A 23,418-nucleotide genomic window follows, 5' to 3' on the forward strand; every position below is an offset into this window, starting at 1 on the left:
TGCTTACCTCACCTTAGTGAGGGTTAGTTTTTGGTGGTGCTGGAGACTGAACCCAGGGCCTTGTGGTCCCAGCCCAGTGCTCTGCTGAAACAGGCACAGACACACACACACAGTCCTTATTTTATTTTTTTTTTTTTTTTTTTTTTTAATTTATTTTGAGACAGGATCTCACTGCATTTGCCCAAGCTGGCCTTGAACTTGTGATCCTCCAGCCTCAGCCTCCTGAGTAGGTGGGATTCTACCTTGTAAGCCACACCTGGTTTACAAATGTTAAACTAACAAGACTTGGTAGTTGTTACATGATATACACAGTTCCCCCTCCTTGTATGGACAACGAAAACTGCACAATGCCATGAGCCCCTAAAAACCTGTTATCTGCCCCGCCCTAACCAATGTATATGGAGCATTCCTCATGTAAAAAGTTTGCCGCTCAAGTAACAACAGATGTTTTTATTCATTCATTCATTCATTCAACAAACATTGCCTACATATGCACTCACTGTGTATCAGGCACATTTCTGCAGGCAAATAAGCAGTGCTATATGAATTTTTCCAAATAATTCATCAGTTCTTCTCCCCATCCCTTTCCTAGTTCAAGGCGAACCTGGAGAAGAACAAGCAGGGTCTCGAGACAGACAACAAGGAACTGGCGTGTGAGGTGAAGGTGCTGCAGCAGGTCAAGGCCGAGTCTGAGCACAAGAGGAAGAAGCTGGACGCCCAGGTCCAGGAGCTCCACGCCAAGGTCTCAGAAGGAGACAGGCTCAGGGTGGAGCTGGCCGAGAAAGCAAATAAGCTGCAGGTAAGCTGGAGCGCCATGATTCTGGGTGCAGCCGACCTGGGCAAACCCGGCGCATGCCACCAGGGCTGTCACACAGGCTGCAGGTAGTCCCTCCAGCAGCAGGGGCACACTGCGTGTGAGCTGTTGGCATCCAGGACCGCGTTAGGAACCCCGTGCCCAGAGTGTTGTGGGAAATGGCCATGGGAGCACTCTGCCTGGCACATCCCAATTCCAGATTCCCGGGGGAAAGCAGGTGTGCACACGCCTAGCGGGCCCCGATAGTTGGGCACTGTGGGCCACACCTACCCCTTGGAATGAGGGTGCCTCTCGGAATTTAGGTTCCCAGACACCAGCTGGGGCCAGCAACACAAGCAGGTCTCTCTGAGAAGTCTCCACCCTGCAGGTGAACTAAGCATGTGTATGTGTGTGTGCGCGCCCATGCGCCCTGTACACATCTGGAAGGATCTTCCTAAGGAGAAGATCTTACAGTGCTGGCAACTCTGGACAGCATGGAAGCATGGAGGGACACTTAGCAGGCCTGAGCCTTATCTGGCATGTGGCAGGGCCTGTGCACGTGGTTCCGCCATCATATCCTCATCCCTGCCCTGAGTAAGAGGCAAGCACTCCAGAAGGGCGCCTCCCTGGAGGGACTGCCTGTCCCTCTGCAGTACCTGGGCTGAAGGCAGGCGGTCTGTCTGGCTCCAGACTCCTTCCCCACCACACTGTTTCCAAGGCTGCTTCTGCGAGCTCTCTGGAGTCCCCACACACTTCGCTAACACGACAGAGAGAGCACAGTGACAACACCGGGCACCCGCCTGTCCCTTCTGAGTCTGCCCACTTCTTTCCATACCCATTTTCCTCACAAAATAATGACAAAATATTGGGGCCAGGGATATAGCTCAGTGGCATAAGCGCCTGCCTGGTAACCGCAAGGTCCTGAGTTCAATTCCCAGTACCAACCCCCCCAAAAAAATTATAAAACATACCACAGGGAACTTCCCAGAAAGTGTTTCAGAACTATCCTTCACTGAGGATACAAAGGGGAAGAAACTACTGCATATTCCTGGAATCTGAGCATAAGAAATAACTAAGTATTCATGGTAAACATTCAAAACCAAATTGTTTGAAGCTGAAAGAACGTTTGACTGAATACTAGAATTAAAGTTTGAGTCCCTAAAATACAGTTTTCAAGTCCTGTAAGAATATGAATTATGTTTAACCCAAAAGCATAAGTTTAACACATCTTGGTGTAGAAAGGGTTAAAATAAAACATCTCGCAGCCTCTTCACATAGGACAGCTGTCACCCTCTCAAAGGATTGGCTGCCATCCGTGTCTCTTCGTGGTAAGAGGAGGGCCAGGTGGTCCACTCCCGTTAGGAGGAAGCCCTGTCACTGCCACCCTTCCTGTCCTTTCAGTAGGAAGAGACACTGGGACGTCTTGGAACCAGCTGTTACCACCTATTTACTTGAGCACTGTCTAGAGACAAACAGCTCTATGCAGTGTCTGTTGACGTTTTTAAAAATTTATCACAGTAAAAGACATTGCCACTAACCAACCCTCCTCAAAAAAGTCTCCCTCATTTCTTCATACTTACGCACCGTTCTTGCCACTGTCTGCTGCAGTTCTAGAAGTCCTCTTTCATGTCTGCACTGTAGTGGCTGCTTCACGGTCCTGAATCTGTTTAACACATTTACCTTTCATGATCACTTGACTTTGGGGAAGAGCCCGAAGCCACACAGTGCCAGATCCAGTGAATAAGGTGGATGAGGATGCACTGCAACGTTTTTACAAGCCTGCCTTTCTGTTGGATGCTCTCACTGTGGCTCGCGCTACCTGCAAAAGAAAACTTCCAGAATCGCTTCAGAAAATTACAAGAAAAGTAGGACAAGTGTGCTTGAAGCAAGGGGGAGTTATTTTGAGAGGAATTATTAGCAGTGTGCCTTACCGTAATAATTTCTTTTAAACAGTACTGTATTATTTCAGTGATACTACATTGGTAATGAAAGTCTTTCTTAATTGACGTGGCAGCTTCATTTTGCTCATATGCCGAACACCGCCCCATTTGTGTTCTACTTAAGGGCTGTGATTCCAAATCCTTTTTATCTATTTACTGTTAAATCAAATTTAATTTCCTTCTCCTCCTTATAGAATGAGTTGGATAATGTCTCCACCCTTCTGGAAGAAGCGGAGAAGAAGGGTATTAAGTTTGCTAAGGATGCAGCTAGTCTGGAGTCTCAACTACAGGATACACAGGTATGTGGGGAGAGTCATTAATGATCACTAACATTTTGTAATGTATAAACTGCTGAAATCTGCTAGTTCTAGAATTGCCATCTCTTACTAATTTCACGTCAGACTTGTATTGGAGCCATCTTATACCGTGCCTAACCTTGCTGTCTCAGGAAATCTCCATGAGGCTCCGTGCTGTGACCCAGAAGCCACGCCCGTGTCCTGCAGGTGTGCGGGAGGCGGGGACGCGGCCTTGGCTGACACAGACGGTGCTGTGCAGACTCTTCTTACCCCAGTGGTGGTCCCATTGCGCTGTCTGTCTCTCATAAGGTTGTTTTGTTAGGGTTGAAGTTTCACTTTGCTGACCTAAAGAGTTATAAAGCCATTCTGTAAAATAGTAAGTTGACGCTTGCTTATCATACAGGTCCAAGTAAATCATCTGTTTCAGATTTTTATGTGTCAAATAAAAGTTAAATTAAAGACAATATAGTGCTTTTCTTGGAGTTTTACATCTTGTTTTTATTAAATTTGCAAGAATTTTAAGTGTTTATTTGCTAGGTTCTGGGCTAGATGCTGGATACAGGGGCAAAAATCTCAGACAAACAGCAGATGGGGTCGTTAGGCCACTGGGGACAAGTTCATTGTAACTAGGTTACACACCCAGTGACAAGACACGTCCTCACCAGTAAAACCAGGGAAGAGCCAAGAGCTGGATCACAAAAGCCTCTGGAAGGCCGTTGAAACTTTCCAAGTATGGAAGTAACATGTTCGCACTCACACTTCAGAGAAGTTAAGCTGGCAGAAGACAGAAAGAACAGCTGATTAGGGGATACCCAGAATCCTGCCAGGCAGGGCCAGCGGCCTGTCCTGAGGCTCTGGAGCAGAGGGAAGAACAGAAGGGATGAAGGTGCAGGGTAGGAATGTGCCCCGTCCTCCAGCGCACCGGAAGCAGCACCTTTAGGGCTGCTTTTACAGAATTTTCTTGTGTGCCGTGGGTGTTGATAAGTCATTTGTGTTAGTGTCATGGGTATTTCTCATCCACTGAAGGTATTTTTTGTTTTTTTAATGACATGAATTTTTTAATAGAGGCTTTTTAGTTTTAGTGATATATGCCCCCATGCTGGGAATCAAGAGATTAATGTAACTTAATTTTTTTTAGTTTTCATGGTACATGTTTACAGGATATAACGATTACATTGCTTGTGAGGAGCTGGTACATGTACATAACCTAATTCATTGTACTTCCCTTTCCTTCTCCTTCCTCCTGGATCCTGAATGTAACTTAAGTATTGGCTTTTTAAACAAATAAACAGGAGCTCCTTCAGGAGGAGACACGCCAAAAGCTGAACCTGAGCAGCCGGATCCGGCAGCTGGAAGAGGAGAAGAATAGTCTTCAGGAGCAGCAGGAGGAGGAGGAGGAGGCTAGGAAGAACCTGGAAAAGCAAGTGTTAGCCCTGCAGTCGCAGGTAAGTGTCCTCTTTAGGGAGCTGAGGTGCCCTAGATGTGTGCTGTAGGCAGCTGACATCCCTGATGGACGGGCCTGTTTCAGACTCCATTTGGGGCATTTAATTAGGTTATACTAAAATTAAGCCTGTTACACATCTTTTCTTTGACCCAGCCAAATACTGATACCTAATGCCACTCATAATGACGGAGGCCTAGGACTGTGGCAACTATGTAAGGTCGCAGTCCAGCCATCACTGTATAAATTATTAGCTAAGAAATTAAGGTACAGTTGAAGAGTAACTTGTTTTAAAGTCATAGTGTCGATTTATAATATTGGAAACAGGTTTTTATATTACTTAAATACAAAAACCAATTGCATCCTTTATGTTGATTTTTTTTTTGTTTCTCCTTACCCCTCACCCAGTTAGCTGATACCAAGAAGAAAGTAGATGATGATTTAGGAACCATCGAGAGTTTGGAAGAAGCCAAAAAGAAGCTTCTAAAAGATGTGGAGGCTCTGAGCCAGCGCCTGGAAGAGAAGGCACTAGCGTACGATAAGCTGGAAAAGACCAAGAACCGCCTGCAGCAGGAGCTCGATGACCTGACAGTAGACCTGGATCACCAGCGCCAGATTGTTTCCAACTTGGAGAAGAAGCAGAAGAAGTTCGATCAGGTGGGCTGTCGGTGTCCCATCTCCCTCATGTAAGCCCCGCTGCACACGTTTCCATCTTGCAGAGCTCTTGCTTTCGTTCTTCTCGTGTAAGATAGCAGTACAGCCTTGTATAAAAACTAGAAAAGAGAAAGCAAAAAAGTAAAATACAAAAATTCCCATAATCTAATTCGGGTTGAATATCCCCTCTCCAAAATGTTTAGGACCAGAAGTGTTTCAGACTTAGGGTTTTTTTCCAAATGTTGGAATATTTGCATCTGCATAATTAGATATCTTGGAGAGATGAGCCCCGTGTAAACACGGAATGTCTTACACACACTGACTTTCATAGCCCGAAGGCAATTTTATACAGTGTGCTTTGGCACATCTGTGTTTTGGCTGCCCCTGTCCCGGGCAGGTGTAGAACTTTCCTAAGGTGGCATCATGGGTGTTCAGATCAGGGATGCTCAGTTGGTCTCTGGTAGCATCCTTAGCAGTAAGCCAGGCCGTAGCCAACGCTATTTTTATTGTCTTAATTGTGTAGCTGTTAGCAGAAGAGAAGAACATCTCTGCTCGCTATGCAGAAGAGCGGGATCGGGCGGAAGCAGAGGCCAGAGAGAAAGAAACTAAAGCCCTGTCACTGTCCCGGGCGCTTGAGGAAGCTCTGGAGGCCAAGGAAGAGTTTGAGAGGCAGAACAAGCAGCTCCGGGCAGACATGGAAGACCTGATGAGCTCCAAAGATGATGTGGGGAAGAATGTAAGTCACTTCTGGGCCCCACAGGAAGGCAGCCCCGGGGTGTGGGCCTTGGGGGTGAAGAACTAAGGATACAGTCCCCACAGCAAAGCTGGCCGGGAGAACCTCGGCCTGCCTGAACAGGGCACTGACATCTTCAGGGCCAGCAGTCAGGTGGGCTGCAGTCTGTGCTCCTTTACCCCTGCCAGGCCCCGGCACACGGTCAGACAGTTGATTGCCCATTCTGACGGTGCCTCTCAACAACAGAATTTCATTGTTCTGCAGTCTCCAGTAGTTACCAAAACTACCTACCCTGAGATCAAGTGAGTGGGAGCTGCAGTTCCCTGTGACCTAGCCTTCCTGGCTTTTGTGTTGAAGACTTCTGTGTCTTTGAGGGTTTGTACAGATTTTGGAAATTTCTTTTTTGCTTGTTTGTTTTTTGGGACAGGGTCTCACTGTGTAGCCCAGGCTGGCCTCAAACTGGTGGCTGTCCTCCTGTCTTAGCCTCCCAAGTGCTGGGACTACAAGAGCACCACCATGCCAGGTCTAGGTTTTGGAAATTTCTGTGGCATTGCTCCTCTTTCCTCTGTACACATCTTCTACAAGAGCCTACAAGAACAAACTTTGACCTGGCACTCAAAAGCAAGGGTCCAACCTGGCTCTGCCACCAGCGTCCGTTATGACTGTGGGAGGCCTCTTAAACTTTCTAAGCTTAAGTGTCTTCATCTGTCATATACATGTTTTACTTACCCCACTTTAGCTGCTTTGGAAAGCAGGAAGCCCTCTGCAAAGTGAAGGACTCATTTTCACGGGCCACACCGTAAGTGCAGGAAGACCTTCCTGCCAGGTCTCCTGTGTCCTGGCACCCAGGAGACCAGCTCCATAGACAAGGAGAGGCTCCCCAGAGTAGAAATGATCATGGTTACACAGTCAGTGTGGAGAGAGAACCCTATAGTCAGTTCCATAGTAGTTCTCTTTAGCATAGTCAACACACACATCTTTATTCCACAAACATATCTTTGGTGCCTGCTGAGTACTAGAAACTGCTTAGAAAATGGCCCCACCTGTCGTAAAGCTTCCTCTGCTCACCCCTGTGAGATCTGACATGGTAGTGTGTGTGCATGTGTGTGTATGTATGTAGTGTAGCTCTTCAAAACTCAGGCCCTCTTACCGCTGAACCCTACTTCTTGGGCCCAACCCACCTTAAGATTCACAAGCCTGTATGCGGGGCTTTCCATTCTGAGTGATCTTTTCTGCAGCAAGAAGAGCTGAATTCTACCTGTTACACGGCAGGCAAGTGGCCGGCCAGCACACAGTTTCCTCTAACACTGCTGTGTTTTCGTTGTCCTTTGGCTTTGCAAAACTCTCACCTCAAAGGTCATCAGGGGATGATGATTATAGAACATGCATGAATAAAGAAGTCAGTATTGGAGTTTTAAATTGTATCTCTGAAATGAAGAACAGCAGCCCTAGAGGGAAAGGGAAGGGTGTTTGCAGGTGTTGAAAGCCAGCTAAGGAGCAGCCAAAGTGGCCATCATGCCACACTATAGGCCTTTAAGCAGGAAGCCTGCTGTCCTTAACTTACGCCTTTGCCAAGGGTCACGCCTTCCTTGATACTTCCTTCCTGTGGTTCAGGTTCATGAACTTGAGAAATCCAAGCGGGCCCTAGAGCAGCAAGTGGAGGAAATGAGGACCCAGCTAGAGGAGCTAGAAGACGAGCTTCAGGCCACAGAGGATGCCAAGCTCCGCCTGGAGGTCAACATGCAGGCCATGAAGGCCCAGTTCGAGAGGGACTTGCAAACCAGAGATGAGCAGAATGAAGAGAAGAAGCGGCTGCTGATCAAACAGGTGGGTCAGAGAAAACACGGCCTCTGGAGTGAGGGTGTGTCTGTTCTCCACACCCACTCTGCCGGGGACCCCTGTCCATCCACATTATGGTAACTGGTTTAGATTTTCTATTTCTTATACAATACTGCCACAACTTACAGTAAGCCAGGCCACTTAACTGAAAGCCTTCAATGAAATCTTAAGAGAATGTACATTAGGCTCAGGTTCTGTGTCTCAGAAGTGTAGGGCCGGGGATATAGCTCAGCGGCACAAGCGCCTGCCTGGCAAGTGTAAGGTCCTGAGTTCAATTCCTGGTACCAAAAAAAAAGTCTACGGCCACACCACTCTGAACACACCTCCTCTTGTCTGTCAGAAGTGTGGGCACAGGAAAGAACACTGCACACCCGGTGGCGGCATGCCTTCGGGTGTGTCCTGCACATCACAGATCCTCCTTAAGTCACTCTTCATGAGGAAAGAAAGCGGAATTTCAATTATTTCTTTTAAAAAGTTGCTAAGCACTTGTGATCTATATACTTCATGGAATGTATGTTAAACTTCTTATTTATTTATTTTTAGAAACATTTTTAATTTTTAATTTTTTTTAATTTTTAATTTTTATCCCAAACCTACTAAGTCAGAAACTCTGGTTGTGGGGAACAGCAATCTGTGTTTCAGCAAGCTTTGCAAGATATTCTAATGCACACTGGGGCTTAAGAATTGCGGCCTCAGATTAAACTTCCAATTTAAAGTTTAAAGCTAGATATTTTGTCAGTCCCATGGAGTTTATGGTAACAGATCTTAGATTCGGGATGTTTAATTTTGCTTTATTTTGTTATTTTCATTCTGCTGACATTAACTCTATTAAGCATTTATCACTGGATAACAGATTACCCCAAACTTAGTGAATTAAAAGACTTCCAATGCCCCAGTTTCTGTGAATCAGGAATTCAAAGCAGCTCAATGGGTGGCTGTGGCCCAAACCAGCCCTGGCCCCAGGTGCAGGGTCTGATGGCCTGAACAGCTTGCAGGAGCCCCTGCACTCGCCCTGGGTATCTGAGGGAACCTTCAGGAGAGACCCAAGAGGCTGAGCAAGGAGGAACTGCCCTGCCTCTTGTGGCCTCGTCTCCTAAGCACACACTGTTACTTTCTTTTCATCCTGCTCGTGCGTGGAGCCAGATCACCACGTCTAGCTCCCATGTAAGAGAACATTCAGCGCTAATTCTTAAAAGTGGAGCATCAAAGAATTTGTGGTCACATCTGAAAGTCACTGCACTTAAAATATTATGGAAGTGGGTATACCTAAGGAGCCGCTTGTTATCCTGCCCAGAGGTACAGGCCAGGTCTCTGCAGCACAAAGCTGTGGCGGGAAATTCCTGTGCCCTGCTCCTCCTCCCGGCCCCTGCCAACGCAGGAGCAAGAGAGGCCTTCCTCCTCCCCCTGGAGAGGACCGGTGGAGCCATGCCCTCACCCAAGGCCTCTCAGCATTACCAGAACCCCTCCCTTTCCAGGAAGGTGCTGACTCCGTAGCTACCCCATGCCCGCGGCTTTTCCCCTCCTGGAGAGCACCTTAGCAGACCCCTCCGCTGCAAGTTGTTCACACTTGGCACACAGCAGCCCATCAGCCCTTCCTGAATGAACACAAAACAGGGCGGGCTGGGAAGCGCCAGTGAACCCATCAGCTGACCGAACTTACAGTCCCTTTCATCTGTGGTCCTCATTTTGGTTCATCTCTGGTCATTTAGATGCTAGGGTTCTGTTTTAAAAAGAGTGCTTTTTCCCAGCCTCTGTCATACGAAGCCCCATGCCCTCATGCAGCTAGAAGCCTGCAGAAAGGAAGGCCCTGAGTGAGTGCCCGCTAGGGTATCCGTGGGTCCCAAGTCGGGTCTGCGTCAGTCTCCAGCTCACACTGCCTCATGTGCTCATCGGCAGCCCCGAGGGTACTCTAAGCCAGCCTTCATTCTCGGCCTCCTTGTCAGACAGCTTTTACTGCTTCCTTCCTTCCTGATGTAGTTTCTGCCTGAGTCTGAAGCCGCTGTAGTCAGGCTGTGCCCACCTGTGCAGACCCAGGACCAGCACTGCAGTGCAAGCTCAGCACAAGGCAGGCCTGGTCCCTCACAGCTCCAGGACATGTTCGTGCCCACTTTTCCCCTTGGGGCTTGTGCCAGGCACTCCTTGGCCCTGGATGTTGTCTTTCAGCCTTGTGTCACCGGGACTATGAGCCTGAGGTCAAGCCTCTGCCTTCTTATGTCCCCTCAGAGCAGTCAGTGGGTATGGGAATGGTGTGTACCAGGTAGGGCTTGAAAATCCTTCAAACTCGATGCAGCTGCTGAGGCTTTCTGTTACTAACAAGGGCTGCTGAGTAACAGAGACCCCTACTACAGAGCAATGGAAAGCTCCACTTCCCCATAGAACCAGAGCCTTACATGACAACCGGCTGTAACCAGCTCTAACGATGCTTCCTCAGGTGCGGGAGCTCGAGGCGGAGCTGGAGGACGAGCGTAAGCAGCGGGCGCTTGCCGTGGCTGCAAAGAAGAAGATGGAGATAGACCTGAAGGACCTGGAAGCTCAGATAGAAGCAGCAAACAAAGCACGAGATGAAGTAATCAAGCAGCTTCGCAAGCTTCAGGTACACACAGCCAGCCGTCGGTCTGTGGACAGGGTCAGGTGACACTACTGAGACCAAGACAGGGATAACCTGGCAGCTGGGGAGAGACACCACAGCACCTAGCCCGTTACTGTATGGTGGAGCTTGGCGCTGAGCCACTGCCACTCTGCAGGGCACAGTGCAGCTGTCCCTAGGGGCACAGGCCATAAAGACTGCACACGTAGATCTGCTGTGTCTATAGGAATTGCTGTAGACAGAGCTGTGGAGTCACCAGGTGGCACATCACTGCTGGGACATAACTCCTGTGGCCCCAAACAGCCTCTGGTGATGCTTAACAAAACACTGCCCAGCTAAGTCACCCGGGAAGGAAGGTTTGTGGCTTTGCTTCTTCAGTGCCATAAGCGTTGTAACCTTTTCAGTCTGTTGTAACCATCACTTTTGCTACCAGGATGACATGCCAGTTTCACGGACACAAAGACAACAGGTGACTCTACAGTAATTCACTGTATGGGCAGCCATGTGATGGGCCCTCTCCTATGCCGATGAGAGCACCAAGAGGCACAGCTTAGCGGGCAAGGAGGGTTATGACAAAAAACTTTAGACAATTCCCCTTGCTTTATGATGAATCTAACAAAATATATAAAGGAGGAATTTTTACATGCATGCACCTTAGCTATGGTGTTGACTGCAGATAGAAATACCCTAAAGGTACCTGGGCTGCTCGCCATTTGAGTGACAGGGTATGTATGGGGGATAGCAGGTCTTAACTAGTAAGCAGATGTGGTGTGGGGCTCGACACACACATGTGTAGATTTTTACATTTGGACATGTTGATAGACCTAGACGAAAGCTTATGAAGAAAAGTCATCTCTGGATAATAGGTTTATGAATGACCTGTTTGCTTCCTTATACTTTTTTTTGAAACCTAAGTACAAAGATTTTTGGCTAGCTAATTAAAAGATCAAGCTGCTTAATTACAAAGAATATAAATTATATGCATTTACTTAATAGCTACTTACTTTAATGTAATTCACTTACCATACAATTAACCTATCTAAAGTGTTTCAGTTTAGTTTTGCTTATTCTGGGTTATGAAAAACAGCCCCCCGACACACACACACACACACACACACACACACACTATCTAATTGTCATCAAGAGAAACCCTATACTCATTAACTGTCACTCCCATTTCCCGTCTTTGCCATATCCAGTGCTAATTTACCAACCTATTTTCCATCTCTAAAGAGTTACCTGTGTTGGACATTTCATATACTGTATGACCTTTGGTGACTTCCTTCTTTCACGTAGCATCATGCTTTCATAATTTATGTTTACCATGAATATTTTGTTGCTTTATTACTGAATAATATTCTGCTGTATGGATACATACATACGTGCACACATACCACGTGTTATTCATGCATTGATTAAGTGATGGACAGCTAAATTATTTCTACTTTTTTGGCTGTTGTAATAATGCTTATAGGAACAGTCCTGTATATCTTTGTGGATATATGCTTTTGGTTTTACATAGCTAGGAGTATGTAGTCTCTCTACATCCTTGTCATACTTCTGTCCAGCTGTTGATTAAAGCCATTTCAGTGAGTGTGAGATGATGCCTCATTGTGTTTTGATGGGGCATTTCCCTAGTGGGTAGCAACAGTGAGCATCTTTTTATGTGTTTATCAGTCATTAACTTTGAGGGAAAATATATTAATTTTTCACTGGTACCTTTTATGAGAATTGAGAAAGTTTTCTGCTTAGCTCACTGAGTATCTTTATAATGAAAAAGTGTTAAATTTTGTCAAACGTTTCTTCTCCATTTATTGAGATGATCATATATAAATTTTTTGGTTATTAAACCTTGTATCCTTCAGATAAACCCCTCCTTGATCGTAGTACATATTCCTTTGTGTGTTGTCAGATTCAGTATGCTACCCTTTTTCTTGAAGATGTTTATATTTATAAGGGATATTAGTCTATATTCTTTGTTGTGGTATCTTTATCATTTTATATATTTTGTATTTATAATCAATATGTATTGATTTTACAACCTGGAAAAATATGTATTTAAAAACTAAGAATGAAAAACTACCCTCAAACCTTCTCATTTAATCTTAGGCTCAAATGAAGGATTACCAGCGTGAATTAGAAGAAGCTCGTGCATCCCGAGATGAGATTTTTGCTCAATCCAAAGAGAGTGAAAAGAAATTAAAAAGTCTGGAAGCTGAGATCCTTCAGTTGCAAGAGGTTTGTTTATTATATTTTGGCAAATATTTACCCTTGACATTTCTCTAAGGTCAGTCATATACATGGTATGTATATTTAATACCTTTGTAGCCTAATTTCATTATCCAGTTTGGCAAACAGAAAATTATTATATTACTCATTTATATTCTACTTGACTAAAGGCAAAAAAGCTTACCTTCAAGCCACCTTCTTAATATTGGACAGTTTTTGATCATGTGTGTACGTGTGTATATGTGTGTGTACACACACTAGGAATTAAACCAAGGACTTTATACATGCTCAGTAGGTACACTGCGCTATACCTCTAGCCCCTCATTTTCTTACTTCTTGGACACTTAGCTCATCAGTTTTCAAGCTCTTGTCTAATATGTATCAAAATACTCTAAATTTCTCCAATTTGTTTTCACCTCATCCCACAAATTTTGATAAGTAATGATTTTATTGTCATTTTATATTTTTCTAATTTCTGGCACGGCTGTTTATCCCATGAACAATTTAAAAGTGTGATTTTACTTTCCAAATGTTTGCATTTTAAAAAGCTTATATCTAGTTTTATCATACCATGGTCAGAGAATGTTGAGTGTAGCTCTAGGGCCTAGAACATGGCTAGTTTTTGTAAATGTCTCATGTGTACTTAAAAAAATATATGTAAGTGAGTTGAATGCTTAAGCTCTGTGCATCCATCATGGAGATCAGTGATATCCCAAATGCTCATTTCCCCATGGGTGCTGGGACCCCTAGCTTCTGGGCCATAACCTGATTGTCCAGGTGGCACGCCCTGTACCCAGAACTTGGTTATTTCTGAAAATCAGCAGTGTTTATTCCATATGTCCAGGCAGGAAGAAGACACTGAGCCAGAAAGCCAGCCCTGCTCTTGTCTCTGACACTTTTCCTTCTCTCAGATACCTCTGTCCATCCGGTCTGTATTCCCCCGGGTGCTTTCCATTCTCCATGGGCCAACCTACCTTCCGAAAGCACACTCAAGCCAGTGGACAGGAGCCCAGAGAGTATCTAGGACTCAAGGGAATTGAATACCAGAGACCAGATGACAGAGCTGCGATGTACAGCCCTCAGTTCAGGCCCAGAACATTCTGCAAGTGGCCATCACATCCTGCGCAGCTGCACTTTCCCCTCCTGACCCCACCCTGCCATGCACTAGCACTCTGGAGGCTGGAATGTGGCACTCTGGTGGCCCCACCTTCTGGGCACTAGGCACACATACCAGAGCATGCAGATGGACTCTTGTGCAGCCCTGCCCCTCAGACATGGCCAAGATGCACACTGCCTTTTAAGGAGCATCTGGTAGCAGGAGCCCTGCACAGGGCACTAGCACTCTGGCTTTTGCTGCCGACCACCCATGGGACTTTGAGCCAGGCACTTCCATGTCATGTGGACCTTAGTTCCTTCATCCATAAAAATTCTGAGGCTGATTTGACTTTATCCCATTGGGCTGGGAAACATGCCATTGACTCCCTTCGTGGTAAATCGTCTTTCTCAGGATGCCCAGCCCTCTGCGAGCCATAGCACAGGCGCAGCTCTCCAAACGCTGAGGCCAGGCACACTCCGTACCCTTCCCTCAGGAGCCGTGGTCCCTGCTGCACCACTGCCTTGACACTCACTGATCTTTTTAATGCATTTAATCTCTGAACCTTATGTAAAAGATATGTCAAGACCATAATTTGGAATAGCTCATATTCCTTTAGGGTTCAGGGCACAGTTTGTGCTCAATTTATATTAAGGACCTTCATCTTTCAAGGATAGCTACCCTTTCTGTTGGAAGTAAGAGCAAAGCCCTTACGCAGACTGGGGTTCTCTGTGGTACTCTTGTTGAAGGATTTTGACACCATGCGTCACCTGGCTGGCCTTGCACGCTCTTCAGCAAGTTTGCCGTTTCATTTCTCACATCTAAACTGCAGTTTGAGGTACATACAAAAGTGATTGGAGGGGCCAGGGATATAGCTCAGCAGCACAAGCACCTGCCTGGCAAGCTTGAGGTCATGAGTTCAATCCCCGGTACCACACACCCAAAAAAAGTGAGTGGAGCAAGGTCACCATAAACCTAGGCATTGTTGGTTTTCATAGGCAATAAAACGTAATGGCCGAAGCTTAACTCAGTCTCAACTCGTTTAGGAACTGGCCTCATCCGAGCGCGCTCGCCGACACGCCGAGCAGGAGAGAGATGAGCTGGCTGATGAGATCGCCAACAGCGCTTCTGGCAAGTGAGTCTGCTGGCAGGTGGTGGGAAGGAACAGGTGTTGAAGTAGTGGCAGGTCCAGCCTCTCCATAGCCCCTAGCTCTCTGCCCTCAGGCAGGGCATGCAGTGCTTCAAAGGCTGGGCTCTTGCCGAGCAGTCACCTGGCGTCCAGGACTCCGAGTGGGCTTGCTTATCCACTCGGTCTGGAGGTGCTGAGCTGCTCACCTCTCCCTGCACCGCTGCTAACAGCCTTGCACACGCTGTGACATGGGTCTCCTGACTGCACTGACCTGACTTCGCAAGTCCTGACTTTCAAATTCATTAGCTTTGGCAAGCAGGTTCCTTAGATCTTTCTCTGGATTCCTTTTTCATTAAAATCATTTTTTTTCAACTGAGTTGATAGCTCCATTTAATTACTATATTGGGGGCTCATCCTGTACTTTTCCTGCCATGCCATGACAAGGAGCTGGCAATCTATTTACAGAGTTTTGGAAAACCACTAGTTAGCAAGGAATTTCTAGGAAGGGTCTTATTTGTATTTAAAAGCTGGCTGCCCGCCCCTGGCTGTGATCTGTGGAGAACAGATGGACAGAAGCAGAGGCGGCAGCAGGCAGGTGACTGCAGGGCTCCCACAGCAGGCGAGGCTGGAGATGACGGCCGGAGTGGGGAAGCAGACGTGGCAGCGGAGAACTGGGACTGTCTGGGAGTGTTCTCCACCAGTGGGCCCTGTCGAGAGATTCAGGCTGGGTGCAAGGGAAGGAGAACCGCCAGCTCACTAGCAGCGGTGTGGTGAAGGAGCCCTCCCTGAGTTTCCCAGCCTGTGCTCATCTGTCACCACCCCCTCACCCTGGCCAGGTCCGCACTGCTAGATGAGAAGCGGCGTCTGGAGGCTCGGATCGCACAGCTGGAGGAGGAGCTGGAAGAAGAGCAGAGCAACATGGAGCTGCTCAACGATCGCTTCCGGAAGACCACGCTGCAGGTGGCCATGCGTGCCCGTCCCTGGGGGAGCTCTGTCTCCTCTCTGCACACATAACCAAACCCTTCTCTCCTTCCAGGTGGACACACTCAACACAGAGTTGGCCGCTGAGCGCAGTGCTGCCCAGAAGAGTGACAACGCACGTCAGCAACTGGAGCGACAGAACAAGGAGCTGAAAGCTAAGTTACAAGAGCTAGAAGGTGCTGTCAAGTCTAAGTTCAAGGCCACCATCTCAGCCTTGGAAGCCAAGATTGGGCAACTGGAGGAGCAGCTTGAGCAGGAAGCCAAGTAAGAGGTTCTTCTGGCAGCCAGAACTCATGCATGTCTACTGCACATTGGCGGCCTCCAGGCCAGTCAGATACGCAGATACGCCCCTTGCCCTCAGAGCTCCCTAGTGCAGAGCAGGAGGAGAAGAGCATATACGACCAGCATGGAACTGTGAGGTGCTTTGAGCCAAAACAGATATGCTGATGTGCTCAGCGGTTGGAAGGACAGACAGACTCTGTGAGGAGTTGTAAGCTCCTCCCAAACTCAACTGAGGGCCAAACACACGGGGCTCCCTGATTTCCTAGTCCCCTATGTTCACCTCTCAATCCAGAGTCAGTTCCCCAAGTAGACAGCATCCTGTGATATGCTGCAACTTGCTGGCAGAGAAGAAATGGGATATGACAAAAATAAAAGCTTTTCTTCCCCTGTAGGAAGGGATCACGTAACAGTTTCCATTTTGCGGTGTTAAATGTATGGTGGAAACTGTGAGGAACTGCATGGTACAGCTTTTAGCAGGCATTTGCAGAGCTGTTAGACTCAGTCAACCCGAGCTAGAGCCAAGCTTCCAGTTCACCTTCTTGCTGGGGAACTTGGAGCCCAGCAGTCTGGGCCCCGCTGCTAGAGCACAGCATGTGCTCAACCCAGTACCCCAGTACTTCCCACTCCCCTCTTGTGGACAGAAATCAAACAATTGAGCTCTTGTTTCTAGCTGTAATTAACATAACTTGCCCTTTCACCTCACCCTACTGCGCTACATTTTTGCATAGCATTTAAGGTGCATTTCTGTTTTCCATGGAGTCCACCAAATAAGTTACCTCTCTCCATCCCGGACAACAGCCTAAGTGAAAACAGTGGGGTGTTTTTTTTGTTTTTGTACTTCTAACCAGTGAGTATATGTGGAGTTTATGGGTTTTTTGTTGTTTTTCAGTGTTAGTTGTAAAAGCTGCTAGTGTAGTGGTTAATAAATTCTAACTTGAAATCGTCACTTAATAAAGTGGCTTTTTTTTTTTTTTTGGTCCCCCAAGTTAGGAAGACTGGTGATCAGACTAACCAGCCAAGATTTTTGTCTTTTTCTTGAGACAAGGTCTCACTATGCTGTTCAGGCTGGCCTCAAACTCACAGTGATCCTCCTGCCTCAGCCTCCTAAGTGCTAGTATTGCAGACATTCACCAACATGCCCAGCTCTGGATTTTGTCTTTAAAAAGTCTGAGTTTGATACAACTGACAGATACTTTATGTATAGCATAACAAAATGAGCAATACCTTTAATAGCAAGAATAACACGCTTTTTCTACTAGTCAGAATTGAGAAATACATTAAAGGCAATTGCCATTCTGACCAAAAGGAAGAAGTTTGAGAGCCATATTAGTAATCGTAGTTGTCTGGGACGAGTGGTCCAGGAAGCCACTCCAACATGTGTCTTCTTCCAAAGAAAAAGCACTTTAAAAGATATTCTACCCACTCAAAATACAATTTCAAGAATTTCAAAACTACTGTTATTTTCGCAGGGAAAGAGCAGCTGCCAACAAACTGGTCCGTCGCACTGAAAAGAAGCTGAAAGAAATCTTCATGCAGGTGGAAGATGAGCGTCGGCATGCCGATCAGTACAAAGAGCAGGTGTGTGAAAGAAGCGGGGCAGGACGTCATCTGCCTTGGAAATGCTTTAGCGGGGTCTGACGAAAGGCTGTGCAAACCGGCACAATTAAGAGAACACTGTTCGTAACTTGTAACTCTAATGTTTCAACTAACAGGTGCTATTCCATGTCCCCGGCAGGCAGCTCTGTGGGTGCTGGGGATAGAGGGGGGGTGGTAAAGTGAGGAGCACTTAGTACACAATACATGGAGAAGGGAGGCAAGAGTCACGAGGCCCTGAGGTGTGAGGCCTGGACTGAATTTTCAGGTTACCATGTTTCTCTGTTTCACAGTTATCCCCTGGTACTCAGAGTAGTTGCTAGACATATGCAGTCATGAAGTACTGGCTGGATGGAGATAGATGCAGGAGACACTGAGTAGAAAGTGAAGAGAAGTGTACAGCACACAGGACCTAGGTGGCCTTCACTGCCTGCAGCAGACACCGGCTGCAGGGCAGGTTTGCGCCTCCTGGGGCCTCTCTGCTCTGGTGAGGCTTGCTGCTGCACACGCTGGGCAGGAAGGTGGACAGAGTTAAGGCCTCAGGACCTTTGGTTGGGGTCTCCTACTCCAGTCAGGCCCCCGGGGCTTCCCTCCCCGCACTGACCCTCGGGGCCTAGCAACACTGAGGCAGTTCTGGACAGGTGGGAACTGGATCCACAGGGCACCGGCTGGTACCTGTACGTTCAAGAGTGAAGGATCTGACGGGGGAGCTCTTGGAGCTCATGGCTCCCACAGTGGCTCTGTTCTTGAATCCAGGTATGATGTCTAAAAAAATACTTCACGAGATGTGAAAGGCATCCTGCAATTGGTGATTATCCACCTTGTTGACGTGCATCTGCAGGAGTACCAATTCTCTTCATAATCCCTAATGATTCTCATGTGAAGATAAAAAACTAGGTCATTTTTCTGGAGGAAACTCATCAATGAACAGTTTTAGGTTTAAGTTTGTAAGCTTGCTTGTTCTGCAGATACTGGCTTTGCTGAGAGTGGTAGGCAAGTGAAAACGCACAGGCCAGCCCCCAAACATAAATGTGCACACAAATGTCAGTGTGCCCACATGGCTCTCGTGGGGGCCGTGCACACACACAGGTGCAGGGGCTAGTACTAGACTCACTGTCCTTTCTCCTGTCTCGGTTCTTGTGACCCCAAGATGGAGAAGGCCAATGCCAGGATGAAGCAGCTGAAACGCCAGCTAGAGGAGGCGGAGGAGGAAGCCACACGTGCAAATGCATCTCGGCGGAAGCTCCAGCGGGAACTGGATGACGCTACTGAGGCCAACGAGGGCCTGAGCCGCGAGGTCAGCACGCTGAAGAACCGGCTGAGGTGAGCCTAGCAAGGACACGCCGAGCTGGCGGGAGGAACGCAGCTCAGCGCAGGCTGGTCTGCAGAAGCTCACGGAGAGGTGGCCATTCTGTGTGAGGCGTAAGCCTGCTGACCCTGACAGTAATGTGTAGGGAGCAGAGAAGAGGAAGGGGGCACTCATGTTATTCTCCATTCACAGTGGGTCAGACCAGTGCAGCACACAAGGCCAGAGGTCTAGGAGAGCTAGGGGTCTAGTGTTGGTCCATCCTCGTGTGACAAAAGGTCCCAGGCTCCATTCAAAAGCAGGGCACCAGCAGGAGCTGTTCCTCACAGGAGCTGTTCCTGTGCTCCCACTAGTGAGAGCAGAGCGTGGAAACAGGAAGACCTCGCCCACCCCAAAAAACAGGCTAACCAGAGGGTCAGCAGCTGCCAGTGGCACACTCAATCTGTACCCTGCTTTGTATAGGCAGCAAGCTAAGAATGACTTTTACTGTTTTGGTTTATTTTGTTTTGTTGAGACAGGGTCTCACTATATAGTCCAGGCTGGCCTCAGACTCCCATTGATCCTCCTGCCTCAGCCTCCCAAGTGCTGGGATTACAGGCATGCCAACCATGCCCAAACTGGCTTTATTTTTAAAGGGCTTTTTTAAAACCACAAAAACAAAGTCTGTGTGACAGAGACCATATATGGCCTACAAAGCCTGAGTAAACTTGGTGCTTTCTGTCCCTTTTCTAGGAAAAGGATGAGTTGCAGATAGAGATTTGTCTCACTACATCTTTATTACCATTTCTACCACAGACAGTCTTAAGCTGAATCAGGCATCCCCAAGTCTTTGAGGCCCCTGCTCCATGTTATGCTGGCCAGGATGACACTGGGTGAGGAGGAAAAAAGCACGAAGCCTTTCCCAGTTACACCTGCTAATGCAGGACCCTAGGATGGGCCAGAAATGGAAAACTGTATCTTGGGTTAAACCTAACCACCACAAGTGCTTGAGCCTCACTCACCAGCTGCTTTCTGCTTTCCCAGGCGGGGCGGCCCCATCAGCTTTGCTTCGAGCCGGTCTGGCCGGCGCCAGCTGCACATTGAGGGGGCTTCCCTGGAGCTATCAGACGATGACACAGAAAGTAAGACCAGTGATGTCAACGAGACACAGCCGCCCCAGTCTGAATAGACCCAGGAAGCCAGAGGCAGCAAATACAGTGGGACACACAGGAACTCACCCAGCGCCAGCCTGCCTGGTGCCTCCTACAGATTTAGGAATCAGCAAGCTGCAGGATTCCTCCTGGAAAGATCAACTGTGTCTTCAGGCTTTCAACCGATGCAGACTGTATCCTGCTTAATTAGGTACAATTGCTCCCCTTTTTATATATATACATACACAAGACACACATATTAAACAGATTGTCTCATCATTGCATCTATTTTCCATATATTCATCAAGAGACCATTTTATAATACATGTTAAGAGGAGAACCCTTTTTAAAACAGAAACTCCAGGCCCTTCGTTGCCAGTCGCCGGCTCGTGGGGGCAGCCCCGTGGTCGTTGCTCAGTCGCTCTGCATGCTCTGTCATACAGACAGGAAACTTAGTTCTGTGTTCATGTGGCCCCGACTCCTCCGCCACATCCAGTCTCTTAGAACATTGTGGAACCTAAACTGCACTTGTTTCTCTCATACCCTTCAAATAATGATCACTACTTCAGTGAGCAAACTGTGAAAGGGGCCTTGGAAAGGTTAGGAGGGGTGGGTTGGACTGGGGGAAGCCACATCCATGGAGGGTTACCATGCCTGTCTCCCAAGGGGAGGCTCTGCCCCTCGAGTTGGTGGAGTCCCCGCATCTACTCATGTGAACCGTCCTGGCCAGGGCTGTCTGTGCATAAAGGGGGTAGTGGCCATGATGCGGCTGAGGCCACGGGTGGCAGCCAGACGGTGTCCTCAAGTGTCAGGTTTGGCCAGTGCCCTCCTTTTCAGGAGCAAGCAGCCACGGCCCCCCAGGAGCGAGCAGAAGGCCCTTCCCCGCCAGCCAGGCCCTTGTGCTGACCTTGCAAATTCAGCCACTGCTTTGAGCCCAAAATGGGAATGTTGGTTTTGTGTCCAAGGCTTGTTCCAAGTTCGTCAGCGAGGTTTAGAGGACCTCAAGAATAGATGCCATCTGCCTGAATGTTGACATGCCAGTGGGTGTGAATCCTTTTTTCATTTTTCCTTTTCCCTTCCCTTTGGACAGTGTTACAGTGAACACTTTAGCATTCTGTTTTTGGTTGATAGTTGAGCAAACTGACATTACAGAAAGTGCCTTAGACACTACAGTACTAAGACAATGTTAAATATATCATTTGCCTCTATAACAATTTAATGTATTAAGTTTTGACTATGCTTCATATCATGTACCTCTCTAGTCAAAGTGGTATTATAAACATTCAGTGACAACCAATCAGTGTTAATGATAAATCCCTGATCCTCTGCAATGTGCTTGAAAACACAAACCTTTTGGGTTAAAAGCTTTAACATCTGTTAGGAACAATTTGTCACATGGGTGTGGAATCTCCGATTTCTGCCCGTATGAATTGTACTGGCTGTTGACCACCAGACACCTGACTGCAAATATCTTTTCTTGTATTCCCATATTTCTAGACAATGATTTTTGTAAGACAATAAATTTATTCATTATAGATATTTACGCCTGCTCTGTTTACTTGGAGGAAAAAGCACCCGTTGAGAATAAACAGACCTCAATAAACAAGAATAATCATGTGAACACGGAATTTGTTTTCTCACCTTCTGTTCTCAGTTTCCCATCTGTGACCTGACCAGAGGGGGGTTAGCTCCACAGACTTGACTGATGATACCAGAGCCACTGGGCTCACTCAGAAACGGATTCTCCAGGCAGGCTGGCTCGAAGTCCTGTTCTCCCCTGTGGCTTCCAGTGTGTGGACACGCGGGGAGGGAAAGGACACCTCAAGGCAGGCAGAACTGAAGACCCAACTGTGAAGGGAGCAATTTAGGAGGGTGGTCACCAGCCAGTGAAGCACCTCACTGGATTTTTAAGTGGTCCAAGAAGTTGCAGGCTGCTTTTTCAGACAAGATACATGTTGAAAACACTCTGGGGGGGAGGGTTCAGCGGCTCCCTGAGGGCAGCTTCGCCACTGTAGCCAGCTGGGGTTGGACACGCCCTGGGAGAGCGTGAGAGCAGAGTGCTGACTTCTTACTGCACGACACTCAGGCTGGGAAGGGGCAGCAGCAAGGACGTGGGAAAGGGACAAAAGGGCTCTTTTCCGTGTCACACAATAGAAGAAAGATGAGTTAACGTGTTTCAGCTACATTCTCACCCCAGCATCCACGAAAACTATTCATTCCAACTGGCTGGCCTGACCTGTGTCCACATCCAGTACCCCACAGACTAATATTAAAGAACCTAACGACCTACCGTCTCAAACCTGAGAAAGGGTAGTTTACAAAACCCCATGGGGCATTTAGAACTCAAGGAAGATGGTTTTATGGCAGGTGTGCAAAGAAGCTGGCCAACCTGGCAGGAGGTCTAGATGAGATTAAGTGTTGGGGTTTTTAACCTCAGGGCTATTTTGTGAGCGACCTGCTCTGCCCTTTCCACACCTCAGGCACCATTTTTAAAAGTCCAGTCTAAGAGTTTTCTTAAAAAACTGCTTTGATGGGGCTAACACCTTTCGAGAGAATTAGCTTAAAGGTCCACTTCCAGCCTTTGGCATTTGAAAGACTCCAGAGCCCACTGTAATTTCTTCTGACACCCAGAAACCTCAGCAACGGTGAACCTGGGGCCATAAAGCCAAGACGCTGTCCTGGCCAGCCCACCCTATGGCCCTGGGTGTAACTGACCCTAACCCTAATCTCCTTGAAGCCAGTGTTGCCAAGGGACAGATGTGTCCTTTCAAGACTAGAGAAGAAGAGTTCTAGGAACCGTCCCTTCCTGCCCTGCCTTCACCTTTCAAACGACGACCACGAAACAGCTGTGACAGGATGGACTCTGGAAAGGGAGATGATGGCTCCTCTTACCTAGTCCAGCTGAGCCCTAAAGGGAGACTGACTTCACAGGCTGCCTCATCACTGGGACAGAAAACTTACCTTCCCTCTCCAACTCTGGGAGAATATGCACCGAGAGTTTCCCAAACGGTGCATGTTTACTAAAATGCTACCGTGAGGACCAGGCTTTGCAGTCCATTCCTTTTATAGCCACCTGTCTTTTGGGAACCCACGGCATCATGTGAAGTGTGTCCTTGTCTGAAATCTAACATGAAAACCATCAAAAAGAGCACATCCTTGATGCCTGTTTTCAGAGACAATGTAAACTATAATCAGTGCCCACGTAATATACGCAAAAAAGCCTGAACATGTCCTTCAGCTGTTACTGAAACAAGAAATGCATGTTTGAGGGCCAGAGATACAGTTCAGTGACGCAGTGCCAACTTAGCAAGCACAAGATTATGAGTTCAATTCCCGGTACCAAAGAAATTCATGTTTGATGACAGCAATGAGGTCTGTTTATTTTTTTCAAA

The 23,418-nt window shown here is 47.4% G+C and overlaps 1 protein-coding gene across 4 annotated transcripts in view; it reads left to right on the forward strand.

Moving 5' to 3' along the window:
• Myh10 (myosin, heavy chain 10, non-muscle) overlaps nucleotides 1–21,647 on the forward strand; it is a 128,946-nt gene extending 107,299 nt beyond the window's left edge. For all 4 annotated transcript variants that reach the window (XM_013522097.1, XM_005399398.2, XM_005399399.2 and 1 more), the window contains 14 exons: nucleotides 593–799; nucleotides 2,928–3,032; nucleotides 4,322–4,474; nucleotides 4,879–5,127; nucleotides 5,648–5,860; nucleotides 7,472–7,684; nucleotides 10,128–10,289; nucleotides 12,393–12,521; nucleotides 14,652–14,740; nucleotides 15,571–15,694; nucleotides 15,771–15,979; nucleotides 17,467–17,575; nucleotides 18,741–18,913; nucleotides 19,920–21,647. In XM_013522097.1, the coding sequence (XP_013377551.1) occupies nucleotides 593–799; nucleotides 2,928–3,032; nucleotides 4,322–4,474; nucleotides 4,879–5,127; nucleotides 5,648–5,860; nucleotides 7,472–7,684; nucleotides 10,128–10,289; nucleotides 12,393–12,521; nucleotides 14,652–14,740; nucleotides 15,571–15,694; nucleotides 15,771–15,979; nucleotides 17,467–17,575; nucleotides 18,741–18,913; nucleotides 19,920–20,064 (2,280 nt within the window). In that variant the 3' untranslated portion in view covers nucleotides 20,065–21,647. The remainder of the gene's footprint in view (nucleotides 1–592; nucleotides 800–2,927; nucleotides 3,033–4,321; nucleotides 4,475–4,878; nucleotides 5,128–5,647; nucleotides 5,861–7,471; nucleotides 7,685–10,127; nucleotides 10,290–12,392; nucleotides 12,522–14,651; nucleotides 14,741–15,570; nucleotides 15,695–15,770; nucleotides 15,980–17,466; nucleotides 17,576–18,740; nucleotides 18,914–19,919) is intronic.
• Nucleotides 21,648–23,418: the final 1,771 nt, after the last annotated feature.

Source organism: Chinchilla lanigera, unplaced genomic scaffold (genome assembly GCF_000276665.1).
Source record: "Chinchilla lanigera isolate Chin_1 unplaced genomic scaffold, ChiLan1.0 scaffold00066, whole genome shotgun sequence".
In the NCBI taxonomy this organism is placed as follows: Eukaryota; Metazoa; Chordata; class Mammalia; order Rodentia; family Chinchillidae; genus Chinchilla; species Chinchilla lanigera.